Source organism: Rhinolophus hipposideros (assembly GCF_964194185.1).
Source record: "Rhinolophus hipposideros genome assembly, chromosome: 1".
NCBI lineage: Eukaryota > Metazoa > Chordata > Mammalia > Chiroptera > Rhinolophidae > Rhinolophus > Rhinolophus hipposideros.
The window spans coordinates 30,737,504-30,754,451 of record NC_138047.1 but is presented as its reverse complement, the minus strand read 5'-3'; the positions used below and the strand labels follow the sequence as shown (position 1 = coordinate 30,754,451).

General features: G+C 34.8%; 1 protein-coding gene across 1 annotated transcript in view; it reads left to right on the top strand.

The window, feature by feature from the left end:
• Positions 1 to 16,948, top strand: part of SLAIN2 (SLAIN motif family member 2) — a 74,607-nt gene that overhangs the window by 44,860 nt on the left and 12,799 nt on the right. The window contains exon 7 of the mRNA XM_081053952.1: positions 6,725 to 6,802. Within this exon, the coding sequence (XP_080910078.1) occupies positions 6,725 to 6,802 (78 nt within the window). The remainder of the gene's footprint in view (positions 1 to 6,724; positions 6,803 to 16,948) is intronic.

Here is a 16,948-nt window from a genome sequence, read left to right as displayed (position 1 = left end):
CTTTTAAGTGGAAAATAAGTATACAGTTTCATAATGGTTTATTTCAATATTTGAATAATGTAAAGGCAGAAGAGAAAGTAGGGTACCATACTTTATTTAAAATTGCGTATACTTGTTTATTTTTATATTTGTAGCTATAGTGAAGCTTATTTATAATTGTAATGGCACAAATATTTTAGTGTACAATCCCACTATTCACAAACATTATTTGTAAAGCAGTAAATCAGAATATTAGCAAATTTAAAATTTACAGTTTATTTTATAAAAATAAATCTTCTTGTTTAAAGTTAATACATCGTGAAGCAAACTATAATGTTACCTATATATCTTAAAATTTTACATATACTTTTGATACATAAGTGTATATGTGTGTTCTTTTAATTAATGTGTATATTATATACTGTTTTCATAATAGCCTTTTAGTTTTGATATATAATTATGTACAAATAGCAAGTTTTATATACTTTATACATGAATTAGTATCTTTCATTTTTTGTATAAACCAGTTAGCATAATAGATGTTGCGTTCTGTTTTCTTTTAAGTATTTATTTTTCCAGCTCTTAAGTGGTAAAGCTTTGGTTCTTACTTGCTGGTCTGCATGAACCTAACTTTGCAAGGTTGCTGTTATTTTCACCTAAGGGACCATTTCTTTTGCCTTATAACTATGCCAATCACTATTTTTATATGCTTATTTGCTGTGGCTGCATTATTGTGGATGCTGGCATTCAAATATGAGTATTATTAAAGTTCTAATATATTTTCAGTTTTATAGTATTACCAATTTTTTACTTTTATATTTGGAAAATGTGAGTAACTTAAAAAGTTTAAGAAAACCAGAGCATTGCAGAGGTCATAGATACATGTCATTTTCTCAGTTTCTCCAGTTAAAGGAAGGAATGTTTGTCATGGACATAGTTTTGCAAAAGACTAGTGCCATGCTTTCTAAGACGACTAGAGCACAGGTTTAGTAGAAAGTTTAGTTTTCAAAAAGGATATAGGAATTATTTATTCAGAAATAATGAAAAAGAAGGGAGAAAAACCCAAGACAATCCGCTGATTTAAAAAACTTTGGTTAGTATTTTAAAATGTTTACTTTCCCACGTATTATCTTATTTGAACCTCACAACAAACCATTTCTTATTTTTATGGAGAGAGAGCAGAGATCCATATAAATTATATGCACAACATCATATAACTAGAAAAGTGGCAAAACCAAGCCACATTACTCCCTCCTCCCTGAGTCTCTTGATTTCCTCTCAGTCATCATTTGGATTACATCATGCTGAACAAACTGTGTAGGCATCTTGGAAAATGTTCTTAGATAACCCCGTGGGAGCATGATTTGAGAAAGCAAAGCAGGGAAATCTCTGGGACTGGATAGAAAGTACAACGGAGAAACACATACTTCTTTTCCATTGGTGGGTACAGGATAGTTAACAATTAACAGTTACAGCAGGTAGAGATGGTATTCTGGGAACAAGGTAATAATGAGCGGTTCTGTGGTCTGTGCTGTGGTGTGGTGGGTGCGCCCTGAGGGCTGTGGGTGGGAAGTGATTACTCTGACATTCCAAGGGTATGTTATCTTAGATTGAAGATGTAGACAAGCTCACTTAAGGTTAAAAATGACTTTTGTCAAGGAAGCTGCAGGCCTAGGATATGACTACCTGCCATAACCTGCTTTTAGGCCCTCGTGCAGGCCTCCCCTGAGCTTGTCAGGTTTAGTATGCGGCCGCTTTTTTGTCCACATGTATGATACAGAGTATACTCCCAGAAAAAAGGTATATAGGATCAGTATTCTTCTCTGGACCTCTCATTGAAGAGGGAATGTCCACGGGCACTTGTCGGCTTTACACAGAGCCAGACTGCACTGAGGCCCAAGGGGAGGAAATTCTCATCCAGATTGCACTTGGAACCAAAACACTAAAAGGTTATACTTGAATTGTATATAATTATAAAACATAAATTGAAATAAGTCCTGATAAATCTGTGTAATGGGTTAATAAAAGAATGCACAAAATATTTGTAAAACTTCTGTTTAAACAAATAGTGCAGTGATGCTGGGTCAGTTATCTAATCATGAAGAGATTTTTTAAGTGTAGTTTTTCTGGACCTTGCTTCTGGAATTTTTGATTGACTACATCTGGGACGGGGACCAAAATCTCTATATTTTAGAAGTGTCTCTCAGCTGATTCTGGGGCATTTTCAAGTTTAAGAGTCACTGGATTAGAACTCAACTGTGGAGGATTTTTAATGCTTCATTTAGATCTCTGAATTTAATCCAGTTGCCAGTCACTCATGTGTTTCTTAATTATTCAACAGGTATTTATTTTGGGTGTATGTTTTGTTCCAAGCACTCAGCATATAAATGTGAATGAGACAGCAGAGCCCTTCAGTAGCAGTGACTAATGGGCAGGAACCTTTGTGGGAACAGAGAGGCATTTGAAGTCCACAATGTGAAGAACTTTTTCAGGAAAGATATTGAAAGACATTTCAGCCAGCTCGGGAGGAGCTTATGATTTGCCACATGAAAAAAGGAGATACAGTTTTCCCAACAGTAAGATCAGTAATGAAGTCTTAAGAGTGGCACCCTGGTTATAGTTTGTATGACTATACAAAGTGTAGGGTGAAGGTGGTTAATGGGTGTAGACATGTAGGATGAGAGATGCAGGTAGGGGACAGATTGCAGGAGTTTCTAAATTTCATATTAAGAAGTTTGGATTTCATCCTGTGAGCACGGGGAAGGTACCACACACAGTAGGCTTTTAGTCAAGGGTATGTAGAAAATTCAATGTGGTAGTGATGGAGAGAATGGATTAAAGTTGAGGAGAGACTAGAAACCACTTAGGAGACGGCTGCATAGTCTGGCAAGAAATGACCTGAACAAAGGCAGTGGGTGGGTGGCGGGGTGGTGATGAGATGTGGTAATGGCTAGGAAAAAAGGTAAACCATGAACCATGAAAACATTCTTTTATTGAACTTTCTATTTTATAACTGTATCAATAAAAAAATAAATAATAAAACCAACATACAGTACCCCAAAAAAGATAATGGGATAATATTTTTAGATTACATTAGTCAGTTTTTAAGGGAAAAAATATTTTTACATATCGGTCTATCACCATAATGACTATTATGGCTTTAGCTTCTAAAATTTGTCAATAATTTTTTCAGCATCGATCTTTGTATATGCAGGCTCAGTACACACTATGGACAGATTTATCAGCTTATCTTCAGTCATACTGGTTGAAGAACTGTCTTCAATTTTTAATTCTGAAAGGTTTTGGTTTTGTTTTGTTTTCACGAAGCCATTACTATAGAAATGGGGAAAATCTTCAACATAAGTATAAGTTTGGCAGATTCATAAAATCCCAGTTTACAGTAAATTCCAGAAATTGCTATGTTTTCATTCCTTTGGGGATCAAGTCTAATGATTTTTAAATGTCTTCACAGTTGAAATACTTTAACTATGTTCTCCAAGTTACATACGATGACAGAATTGAAGTAATTCACATTCTGTTTTCATTGATTTTATAATCACTGTACCATCAGTTTATTTCTAATCTGTTTAAATATAGGAATGTGCCTTGCACCACAGGGGTTGGAGGCAGATACTCTGCCGGAGTGGTTTCACATTGCTAGGAATTTAACTCTCTGTCAGGAGAGACTCTAATTGGGAGTTCTCCTAATTACCTTTCGCATGAAATGCATTGTTTATTCAAGGATGCATATTAAAATGTGCTCATTTAAAGCTTACGTTTCTGTTGTTAAAACTCAACAGTACCTGCAGCAATTGTTTATATTTTAGGCCTACAAACTGTTTTCTTTAGGGAGGTACATTTTATCACTGACATTGATTATTATTGCTGGGACATGATGATTAAAAAAACAAAACAAAAACAGAACACTCTGGTTTTATTTTTGTTTCTGAATTTCCCTACAGACAATATACTCATTTATTGCCTGCACTTGGAGGTGGGGGGAAGGAGTTAGGGCAGCACGTGCACAACCTCTCTCTTGATGTACTTGAATGAAATGAGTGGATTGGATGTAGGAAGACCCAAAAAGATACAGTTCTAGTCCAAAACTAGGGTGACAAAGGTCTGAGTTATGTATTTAGGAGACAATGGCCTATAAAGGAAGGGATGGATAGGTCTCTAGAACTACAGGGGGGAGTAAATGAACTTTAGACTAAGAAAACTTTGAGCTAGAATGTCTTGGAACACGGTAGTATATGTTGAACAGAAACACAGAGGTTTTTGGATGTTGTTCATAGAGGAAGACATTAGCCTACATAATGGTAGCGTGAGAGAATATTTTCACTGTACCATCTTTGCTTCTCACAGTGGGGTCTTCTAATTTGGAATTATATGAATATTAAAAGAGAAACTAGGGAAACCATAAATATTTTAAGACAGCTAACTGAATTTTGGAAAGATGTGAAGACTTTCGGTTTAACTGTTATACTTTGTCACTTAAAAAATGATTTTGTGTTTAGAAAATTGATCAAATTAAGACTGTAATTCAGATAAACTTGAGTTTTTTGTTCTTATTTGGATAACATGTGACTGTGTGGTATCCTATGAAAATTATTCATTTCATTTTGTCTGTATCAGGCAAATTTAAAGTATACTGCCTGGTTCTGTCTGCAGTTTGATTCTTTGCATTACTATAAACTGTTTTCAGTTGTGTACAGATGCCATTGTGACATCAGCCATGAAACTTGAGGGATAATAAGATGTGTTGGAGTCATCATAGCTATTAATTTTAAATAGGACCTTTCCAAAACAGTTGATTAAAAATGATAATTAATATTAAGGCCTCATTTGAACAATGTAATGGTTAATAGATGGGGTGGGTTGCCAGAATACGTATAGTTGGTCACCTTTGTCCTCATTTACTCCACTGCAATCACCGTGACCCAATTCCCATTCTGTCAACATAATAGGCACATTCCTGGCTCAGGTCCTTTACCATTGCTTTTCCTTCTGTCTCGAATGCTTTCCCCAGATATCTATATGGCTAACTTTTTCTCTTCCTTTAGATCTTGCACAAATGTCACCTTAGGGAAATCTTTCCTGATCACCCTGTTTATAATTGCAACTTAAATCTCCTACTTCCTGTCCCCCTTTCCTACTTAATTTTCTCTGTAACAGCTATCATCTAGCGGCCATATATTTTACTTTGTTTATTGTCTGTTTCCCCTTTCCTAGAATGTTAGCTCTGTGAAAGTACCAACTTTGTCTCTATTTAGTTACTGAATCCATTGTACCTAAAATACTACCAGGGATAAAGTAAGTAACCAACTATTTGAAGGAATGAAAGAAAGCAGGAATGAATGGATGAGTGAATGAATGAAAATATGAATGGTTGAAAGTATGTATTAATAAGTAAATGACAAATATTCAAGGATGATAGCCTCCTGTATTTCTGTGGGATAGACATGATAATCCTTTATAAAATTGAATTTTTTTTTTAAAGGTTTTGAGAATTTCTTATTAGTCTGCCTGGAAGTAGTTAATTAAGTTGGCATAAAATATTATTTAGCTACAGTAATATGTGGAGTGCTGTAAAATTTAAAATCAAACACATTTGTTACTTTTTAAAAATGTTTACTATCAGAGTGTTGATGGATGGGGTTAAGCAATAGAGTGAAAATGAAATTCTTAATTCTCTTTGATGTTGTATCAAGTATCCCTTTATCGACCCAATGATTGTTTACATTCTGGCCAGATTTATGGTTGTGCGATCTCTTTTGGGGGGTGAGGTGAGGGAGGGGCATATGTATCTTAGAGGTATATGAAGTTTGACTTTCAAATTGTTATAGTGAAATTTTAGAGCCACTTAAATAGGTGACTGCACTGGTAGGTGAAGGAAGGACTCATAAGCTCCCTGCAACCATAGTGAGCTTTAAGTGTGGATGGCTCTGGCTGCTGCCTGCTGGCCAGTTTTGAGAATTTCATTGCAATGAATAGATTAGGAATTTTGGAGAAAGCTTAGAACTCCTGACTGACTGATCCCTTTAAAAAGCAGATGCTCTGACACCTCCAAACCCCTCAACCCACACGCGCATCCCTGCCTACCACATTTGCATATACATGTGCACAGCCCAGACGTGTTGCTACCCAAAATCTGAAGCACAGATGAGTTGTATTCTACAACAGGAATGACGTTGAACATATGAAAGGCACTAGATTGTGACTCACTTGAGGACCTGCCTGGTTCTGAGTTTTCTTCTTCTTTTTGAGTATGGGGATTACTATCTCATGTTAGGGAGATTCATCTAACAGTTACTGCTTTGCCAAAGTCTGCTTTTTTGCGTTGAACAAGTACTACATTTATTTCCTTCTATACTGTGTGCTTGTGTTCATCACTTTTACTTAATTAGCTTTATATTCTTTGCATCCCGTAGCATGTTTGCTGGTGGTTTGTTTTCTCTTTGTATTTTGATCACTTTACATGATGTAGATTTCTCTCATCTATAAGAAACGATTTCTGAAAGTATGCACTTTGTACTAAGATTTTTCATTTCCTTTCCTTTCCAACTTAATGCACTAAGCATCACTTTAAAATTCCTTTGCTTCTAGGATTCTAACATATTTTTGGCTTATGGTTTCTGTTCCTTGATAAATTTTCAAGTTTGTGTTAAAATATTCAAGTTTACAGAAGCTATAGCCTTTATCTTGTCCTTCCAGGCAAATATTACAGTTCCTTATTTTTCAACAGCTTCGCAAAGGCTGAAAAATTTGCCTCGTACTTCCCTCAAAACCAAACAGTTGCTTCAAACTTCATCTACAAAAAGAGGTAACTACAGCCTCTTACTAAGTTTTAAGTTTCTAAGTTTCAGCAAATGGTCAGATTAATTAAATCTTACACCTTTTGGCATACTGAGTCAGTGATGTCTGCAGGTCTTTCTTTAAAAAATAAAATAATATTGATTCATCCTCTGTTACTTGGATAAATCCAGAAGAAACTCATTTTTTATAGAGGTATGTATTGGGATGCTATTCCAAAAGGAATAAATGATATATAGGGAATTTATCATTTTTCTTACCAACCTAAAACTGAAGGTCATTGTTTAACTTAATGTTAGATGAACTAATAAATGCTTCAAAATGAACCAAATGCCAGACATTCTGTATGTAATGCTTTTTTTTTTCTGACTGATTTTTGGATTTACTTCTGTAGGATGAAATGGGAATGCTTTCACGTTAGAAGTCGATTGATGTTAAATCGCAAGTCATTGTGGTTACCTAATAATGTTTGGAATATTTATGGAGTGGTAGCTTTTGTAAAAACGAAGTTGAAGAATTATATGAAGATTGGACACGAAAGCTAATATGTTGATTCCAAAGATTGGATGAATGAGTAGCTAAAAAGAAGTAGAATTGGGGGAAATACCGTGGGATTGGCTAGACCAGCAGTAATAAGAATAAATAGAACCCTCAGAGGAAACAAGACAGAACAAATATAGGTAATAAGGGAAAATACTTCTATCCAGGACATACAGTTTCCTAATAGCTTCAGAACTCAATAAATAGCAAAGATATATAAGGAGGATAAAGCACTAAAGGACATTTTTGGAAAGAGGAGGCTTTGAGATTTGCTTTGTTGAAAAAAAGATTTTATTAATATGGTTACAAAAGTACTAAAATAGATATTTTAGCGAGTTCATTGATGCAAATGTTTTAGCAATTATTTGATGGGTTAAGTATAATTTAAAGAAATTATAAAATTAGAGACCCAGTCTCATAATTCCTGATACTATAACTGTCTAGTCGACTTAGTAAAGAAAGAAAAGTTTGTATGTGTGTGTGTTTGGTGTTGCAGTTCTGTTTTGTTTCATTTTGTTCAATCTCATTTAATTTAATCCAGAGTCATACTTTCTGGTTGGTATTGCGGCTTGGGGATTATCCTTTTACACTGCAAATTCCGAACCAGTCGAACAAATGGACACAGGTGTACCATAAGATTTAAAATCTTAGCTTAATTACTGGTAAAGCTGAATGGAGAATACCTCTTGGATCCACAGCCAAAATGGATTTTCTTATTTCCCCCTCATTGCTAGACTGGGAGAGAGAGGGAGGGGTCTGCATTGGACTGGGGAACTCTCTGCTCTTGTAGGGATGTCAGGCAGACAGGATTCAGATGCCGCGTGTTTACAGGTACCTTTGGCACATTAACCATGTCCAGTAGGGAAATATGGACTAGATAGTAAATTGTCACATAAATCGTCCCATTCTGAGAATGAGTCTAGAACACTTTCTAGAAAGCTGATGTACTTACTTGAAGGGCTCACAGGATTATGGGAAGAGGAAGAAGATGGTTCCCTTAACAACTGGAAATACAGTCACTTTGATTTTAGTTGCATTTAGTAGTAACTGGAGTTAGGAGATGGGAAGGGAAGTAAGAACTGTTGCCTGGCACAAAGAGACACACCATGGACGTTTGTCAAATGAACACAATCATGTCACTAACTCATGAAAGGCTAGACACATTCCTTTTTGTATTTTCTTCTTGCAAGGAATTTTTGTATTTCTTCAGCCTGTCCTTCTCTTTGAGGAAAAGAATCCGTTGTGTTTTTAGGGATTCATAGAAAGTGACTGCTTAAACTGCCTTGACAAAGAGATACTATTCATTCCCAGTTGCTGGGAGCTCGGTGAAGTGGAAGTAAATAGAGTAGAGACCTCACCAAGTCAGGAGGAGAAAATGAAGACTAGTTCGAAAAAGTGAATGCAGAGATTAGGACCAATTAAAATATAAATACATACTTTTATTTAGAAGGAAAACAGCAACAAAGGAGGAGTTAGTGATGATAATTATCTAATGCTGCTTTAATTCACAATATTTTGATATATTCAAGGTGAGATAAACAGTATTTATATGAAGCTTTGATATGAGTTTAAAATCTGTTTGATGTTAGATTATCTGAAAACGGAGAACATAGGAATTTTGTCATTACCCTGGATCAAAAATTTAAAATATCTTGTGTTCCTTTTTCTATCAACTAACAAGTATTTATTGAATGTGTATTATAAACAAGATATACTCATATATCCTTTCCTTTCATTTTTTTCTATTCTAGCCCCTCTTTACCTTTTCTTTTCTGTTAGTTGTAGTCCAAGCCAGCCTGTGCCATATATGTTTTTTAGATACAGTTAAAATGATAGGAGTTGCTCCCCTTCCCATAACTTTGTTACGTAAAATTGGGAGAATGGGAGAGAGCTTGGGGGCTATTCTTGGGGCTCCCTCCAAACACACAAATTCCTGTTAGACTATTTCGTGCTATTTGTAGAATGGTAATTGAGATTTTATTTACATTTAGGATTGATAAGGCTTTTATGATTTTCCAAGATCCTTTTTTTTTCTTAAATCTTGACTACCTTTATCAATTTTATTTACAGAGAAAGTCCTAGATCAAAATTTCCTCTGAAATTTGTGCCTGGACTTTCCTGATTAAATGATTAAATAATAACTGCATTTTTCAATATTAAAGTTACAGCTATAAGGTCTTTAAAGATCACCAAATTCCAATTAACGTCATTATATTTTCATTCCTCCCTAGCCCCCAAGTTTATAGATAAGGCAAAATGCTGCTGCCATTAGAGGAAACATTTTTTTTTTTACAATAGTAAAATTGTAGCTCTTCATATTCTCTCTGGTTTTTTTCTCAACTTATATATTAACCTTATTAAAGTATTCCTCTCCGTATCTTGAGATTATAGAACTTTTTTACTTATTCTTTCATAGACTCTTGTGCATTTATTTATCTAATAAGAGCTTAAGGATGAATAAATTTAAAAGAATTTCTAACTCATAAATCCTTTTTAAACTTTATTTTAAAATATAATACGAAATCAGAAAACCGTATTACGGGGAGAGCTTAATGAATTCTTCTAAGGCAACCTCCTTCTAACCACCATCATTATCAAGAGACTAGAACTTGCTACCTCAAACACTCTCTACTTGTCTGCTTCCAAACAGTCCACTCTTAACCCTTCTCCCAAAGGTAGTCAATCATTCTTCTGAATTTTTATAGCAGTCACTTCCTTCTCAGTATGATTTTTATCATCCAAGCAATAAAACTGTAATTTTGTTTCTTTAATATGTATCTTTTTAAGTTTCTCTTAATTTATAGTTAGGAGTAAATGTCTTAACTCTTTATTTCCCCTTATTGTTCGAAGAAACCTTCAGATCATTTGTCCTATAGATATTCTCACAAGCTGGGTTTTGTTGATTTTAGGTTGGTGCAAAAGTAATTGCGGTTTAAAAGGTTAATAAATTGCAAAAACCACAATTACTTTTGCACCAACCTAATGTCTTTCCCATGATGTCATTTAGCAGGTTCCTCCGTATTTCCTATAAACTGGTGGTTGGATCTAGATGCTTAATTAGATTCAGTTTTGTTATTTCTGGCAAAACTACTTTATAGGTGCTGGTGCTTCTTCAAGCAAAGATGCATAAGGTAGGGTTGCCTCTGTATTGTGATGTTAGCAGTCATTGATGCTTAATACCTGTATCTTTACTTTATTTGATCCAATGGTCTTCCCTTACCTGTGGGGGACAAGTTCCAAGACCCACAGTGAATGCCTGAAACCGCAGATAGAACAAACCCTATGTAAACACTATTTTTTCCTACACATAAATTAGGCACAGTAAGAGATTAACAATAGTAACTCATAATAAAACAAAACTATACTGTAATAAAAGTTATATGAATGTGGTCTCCCTCGGATACCCGATCTGATTACTGAGACAACTACTAAGTCACTACTGGGCGGCAGCGTGTACGGCAGGGACACTGGACAGAGGGATGACTCATGTCCTGGGTGGGACAGAGCGGGACAATACAAGATTTCCTCACGCCACCCAGAACGGCCTGCAACTTAAAGCTTAGGAAGTGGGGGTCTTTTTTTGGAATTTTCCATTTAATATTTTAGGACCACAGGTAACTGAAACCTCAAGAAATAGAACCACAGATAAGGGAGGGGACTACTGACTGCATTGCAAAATTGGGTCCTTCCAATTCTAGCATTCTATTTCTTGTCAAAATACCTGTGTGACATTTGACTTGTGCAAGTACAAGAGGTGCTCAGAGTGTTTACCATCAGCATAATTTTAATACAGTTTTTTCCTTTCTTAAAATGTGTGTACATTTTTTTGGCATCCTCTGTAGATGTTCCACCCTCTCAGTGATAGAATATAACGTCTCACTTTTTAAACGTGGGCTGTGAATAATGACTTCCTTACAAAAAGCACAATACGAATGGGAGAAAAAATAACTTTACAGTGGAGAAAGCTGACAAATACCACTTTAGCCAGGTGTCCCAGTACAACAACAAGGATAAGTCATGTGGATGTTGTGTACCGCTGATATTATGTGATGAAAATGGCACTTTATCGCTATGGTCTTCTTGCCAAAAACACATAACCGTGGTCTAATAATGAGAAAACTATCAAACAGATCCCAAATTAGGGATATTCTACAAAATACCTGACTGCTGTTAAAAATCATCAAATATAAGGAAAATCTGAGAAACTTATAGCCAAGAGCCAAAGGAAACATGACAACAAAGGTCATATGGTATCCTGGATGGGATTCTAGAATGGAAAAAGGACATGAGGTAAAAACTAAGTAACTCTGACTAAAGCATGGACTTTAGTTAATAATAATTTATCAGTATGGGTTCATTAATTGTAACAAATATACCATACTAATGTAAGATACGAAAACAGTAAGAGAAACTGGGTATGATGTTCATGGGAACTCTCAGTACTATCTTTGCAAATTCTCTGTAAATCTAAAACTGTTTAAACTAAAAAGTTTATTTTTACAAAAGTGTTCAGGCCATAAAATACAAGGAAAAATTGAGATTCTGCAAGATAGAGGAGACCATGAAGAATTAATAAATAAATATAATGTTAGATCCTGGATAAGATCCTGGAGTAGAAAAATAACATTAGTGGAAATATTGGTAAAATTTGAATTGTACAAATGTTAATTTCTTGGTTTTGGTATTTGATGTTAATATAAAGGAAAGCTTGGTGAGGGGTATTTGAAATTTTTTGTATTATTTTTGCAGTTTTATTTGCAAGTCTGAAATTTGATCAAAATAAAAAGTAAAAAAAGAAAAAAAAAATACCTGTGTGAAGAGAAACTTTTCCTTACTCTTTGGAAATCCAGTGGCACAGTTCCATTAGAAAATTCAGAATAAATGCCTGTTTTTTCCTTTTATTTACAAGTTTACAACATAAAAACATTGGCAACCTATCGTCCTCCAAAGGTGGCCAATATTTTTCTTAAGTATGTCATTATGAACTTACAGATTTAAACATTTTTTTATGTGTTTCAATCCATTCTGGATATTTTCCGAACTTTGGGGGAAGCTTCCAGTTGGCTTTCAAGTCTTTTTGACACAACCCTCATCGTCTTGGATAACTTCTTGCTAACTGGCATGACAAGATAAACTCATCTTATACATTTTTTGCCCTAGACTTGGATTTAGTCATTTCCTCAAAAAGTCTTGGTGTCTTTTGGTAGCAAACGGTATTTCAGAATTGAAATTTGATGTTTTAGCTATCCTCATTGCTAAAAAATGGGCTGGTCATTGTTTCTAGGTCTTTTCAGTTACTAGAGCTAGAATATATGTGTAGGTTTATTTGTGTCTATGTATTTTTTAAGATTAAATGTCTTAGTGAGTTCATGCTGATACTTCCTATTCAGATTCAGGGTTTCAGAGTAATTACTTAACCTTTTTAAGCTTATATCTTTATCTTCTTTATCCTGCTCTGGGAATCCTATCTCTCAGCAACACATAGACTATCATTTAATAATTTGTATTATCCCACATGATACACAAAATCTTCTAGGGGTGGCATTAGCATAATAACATATAATATGATTACTGAAAACAGTTTATAAAATTTTTTGCATACACTTGCTCCCTTTTTTTAGTTATACTGTCTTTACATTGTCAAATAATTATTACATACTTTCATTTATATGCCTCCTTTAGTCTTAGCTCTGCATTTAAATATATATATTTGTGCTTACCATCAGTCTGTATGTTATTGTCTCACTAGGCATTTTTCTTGGTTAAAGCTCATTCTCTAGTAGATTCCCCAAGAAAAAGTCACGGGAGCAGTATCCATTCCCTCAATTTTTACATGTTGATGACAGCTTGCCTGTTGTTTTTATATTTGAAAGTCATTAGCTAGATATGAAATCTTTGGCTCACATTTTCTTTCCCTGAGTATCTTAAATATTTTACTCCATTTTTGTTGGGAATAAAGAATTCTTTCTGTTACAGTCATTTGGTCTTTTTATCTGGATGTCCAAAAGATGCTTTCTTTTCCTTTTAAAGTTCAATAATTTATGAGAATGTATGTCTTGGTGGTGGTCATCCTGAGTTGATTTCCCCAGATATGTGACGTGTTCTTTCAATATGGAGTTAGAAGTGTTCTTCAATTGCAGACCAGTTCTTTTCAATTAATCGCTCAGTGTTGTTCTCTTGCTTTTTCTTTTTTATGGGCATTCTTGTATACATTTTGGATGTTCTTTGCCTGTCTTCTATATCTGTTGCATTCTCTTTAATCCTTTTCATCTTTCGTATTTTATTCTTGTTCTACCAAAGTTTATTTTCATTGTTTCTCTCAGAGCGAGATCTATTATGTGTGGTGACTCTTGTGTTCCTCCTACCTTAGACTTTGTTTTGAAATGATTTCTGATTCTTTTCTGTGTTCCTTCACCTCATTTTTTCGTGTTTCCCATCCTAATTTACAATGTTCTTTCCTACCTTGCATCATTTTCTTAAAGGCTTTTAGAATTTGAAATACTAGATTATAACTTTCACCTTTTTAATGTGTGTGCACGGTGGCGATGATTCCTGGCGAGGTCCCACCATTAGTAGAAGTGTGTTGGTTTGCAACCTCTTGAGCTTCCCACATGTAATCTGAAACTGGCCCCCTCATGTGGAAGACAGAAGACAGGGAGAGCTCAAAGAAAGAGGGAAACCACACCAGACTGGTAGGTGGCAGGGACTTACGAGGCTGGTCTCTGGTGGAATGTAAGACAAGTAGATCTCTACACCTGCCTACCAGAATCTTACAAGTTTATAGAGTGGCCGTAACTGAGGGGTCAGGCGTGTATTCAGGGGGCCGTAACTGGATTCAGTCATGTAGTCTCAACACCACATTTCTGTCTCAAGGCTGCATCCTAGGAGCAGCTGCTGAGAGCAGGAAAGGCAAGCAGAATGCGCGTTCCAAGGACAGAGGGGGTGAGGGGCCTGCAAATGCCTGGGTCCAGCGTGTGGGTCAATTGATGGTAACATCTTCTTGATGACCTCCTCCAACAGTGGTATTCTGATTTTTTTCTCTTTTCTCTTATAAAAACTTTATGTGAGATTTGGCCTCAGTCCTTTTTTGTGCTCCTTTTTCTGTGAAATTGGTTTTTATAAACAGTTTAGAAAAAAAAAGCTTGATTTCAAATTTTCCAATTTTATGACCCTAGAGCTCCCTCTTCTGTTGTTTTGGAAAATTGTTTAAAACTACTGCTGCTTATTTTCTGAGATTTCTTGCCTTTATTCCCTCCCCTGCTTTTAAATTCAGCCTTTGAAAGTATACCAGTCAGTGTTTTTTAGTATATTTCGAGTTGAGCAGCTATTAACCACCGTCTGATTTTAGGGATTTTCATCACCTCCGTAAGAAACACTGTCCCCATTAGCAGTAACTCCCCATTCCCTACTCCATCCAGCCCCGGCAACCACGCATCTTTTTGTCTCTATGGATTTGCCTCTGCTGGACGTTTCATGTAAGTGGAGTCATACGACATATGATCTTTGTGATTGGCTTCTTTCGCTTAGCATAATGTTACCAAAGCTTATCATATTGTAGCATCTATTAGTACTTTGTTCCTTTTTATTGCCAAATAATATTCCATTGTATAGATATACCAAATTTTGTTTATCTATTCATCAGTTGGTGGACATTTGAGTTGTTTCTATTTTTTGCTTATTGTGAATAATGGTGCAGATATTTTCTGGCAGCTTATTCATATCTATCAGTCTTTTGTATGTATGTATGTAAGAAAACCTAGTAAAGCCCATTTCCAGGGGTTTCTTCATGTTCCTTATGTTTAATAAATTTTCTTTGATAACTATCTGCTTACAAAAATGATGCTGAGTTATGTACACTAACGGAAGAAGAAATCAAAGGCTTCTATGCCTTATTTTTTTATGATTATTTGTCAGCCATTACAAATTTAACATGCCTTGATGTTCTATCTAATGAAACCTGACTGGGGGATAGTAGCCATAAACTTTCAGAGTGTAGTTGAAAATTAAAATGGTAAAAATAACAATTTAATTTCTACCCTCTGATGTGTTTCTCTTTTGGTTCCCTGTAAAGAATACTAATTGGGGGACCTGGGTTCAAGTTCTGACTTTCCTGGTTATTTACTCAATTGATCTCTGTGGTTGTGGTAATTTTCCTTCTCTGCAGAGAAAAAAGTTTGGAGTAAATAGTCGCTGGTAACTTTTAACAAGGATTTCTTAACTTTGTAATGAGAGAATCATATTTACTTCATCTCTGTGGTCTTTCATAATCAGAATTTATTTTTAAGTCCCTATTATGTCAGTAACCTATTAGTATCAGTGACAGTACGTAGACCATTGAGTAAGTGGGATGATGTAACTTGATACAGTAAGGAGAGTTGACAAGGAAGTATTTTTGTCCTTATTCTTTATTTGTTAAATAATTGAATGGCATGTGTATTTTAATAAATGTTATCCTCCCCATTAGTCACAGTGGCCCATGTTTGACATGTGTATTTTTATTGTAAACTATATATGGGATATTTGCATATTTTTAAAAATTATACAATTAATGTAATTTATAGTTTGGTGGAGACATCACTGTGAAGGAAACCACTTGGAGTTCTAATTTTTATATTGCTAGATACATGTAGCATATATTTATAAAACATTATAGATTCAGTGAATATCAGGCTAAAAAACAGTTTTTAATTTACTCAGTTTCTCCATTTTAGCATTTTTTAAAGTATCTGTTAAACTATCTAAAGCTTAATTAGAAAACAAACTTAGGATCTTTATTAAATGCTTTTATTAAAAGACAAAAATGAATATTTTAAAAATATAAGTCCTCATATCCCCCCCGTTGCATTTTAGAGATGACGTAACTTAGACACTAAGGTCAGCACTCTTAGTCACATGTCAGTGTTATAAAGAGAGTTCTAATTCTTGCCCAGAGCAGATAACACTCCTTCATTTTATGCCCTGATTCAAGTGTAATTCTCAATATCCAAAAATGAGTGAAGAGAAACTATAACCTGTCATAATTTAGGCAATAGAGCCTAATTTACTTAACCCCTATATTTTAGTTAATTTATAAGGACAGCTTAGGAGACTGTTCTGAGGGGCACTATTGAGTATCTTTCCAGAAAATTCAGCGGCAACAGGCAAAAAGGTGCCAGCCATATTCCTTAGATAAGGCATGGATATGATATGCCTTATAATTTGTGTAATATTTTACAGTTACCAACAATTTACACGACTACTCAGTTCATTTCACAATTAACCTATGATATTTGCTGAGCTTTGTTTTAATTAACTTACATCTAAATATTTCTTTTCTCTTTTGGGGGGGCAACGCAAATAATTAGTACTTTTTTATTTTGATTTTCATATATTTATTGCTGGTATATAAAAATACAGTCAATTTTTGTATGTTAATCTTCCATCCTTTGATTTTATTGAACTGAATATTTCCAGTTGATTTTTGTAGGTTCTTGGGGATTTTCTACATAAACAATCATGGAGACAGTTTCCTTCTTCCTAATCTATATGCCTTTTATTTCCTTTTCTTGTTTATTGCACTGTCTAGAACTTCAGTACTATGTTGAATAACAGTGGGGAGAACGTATATCATTGCCTT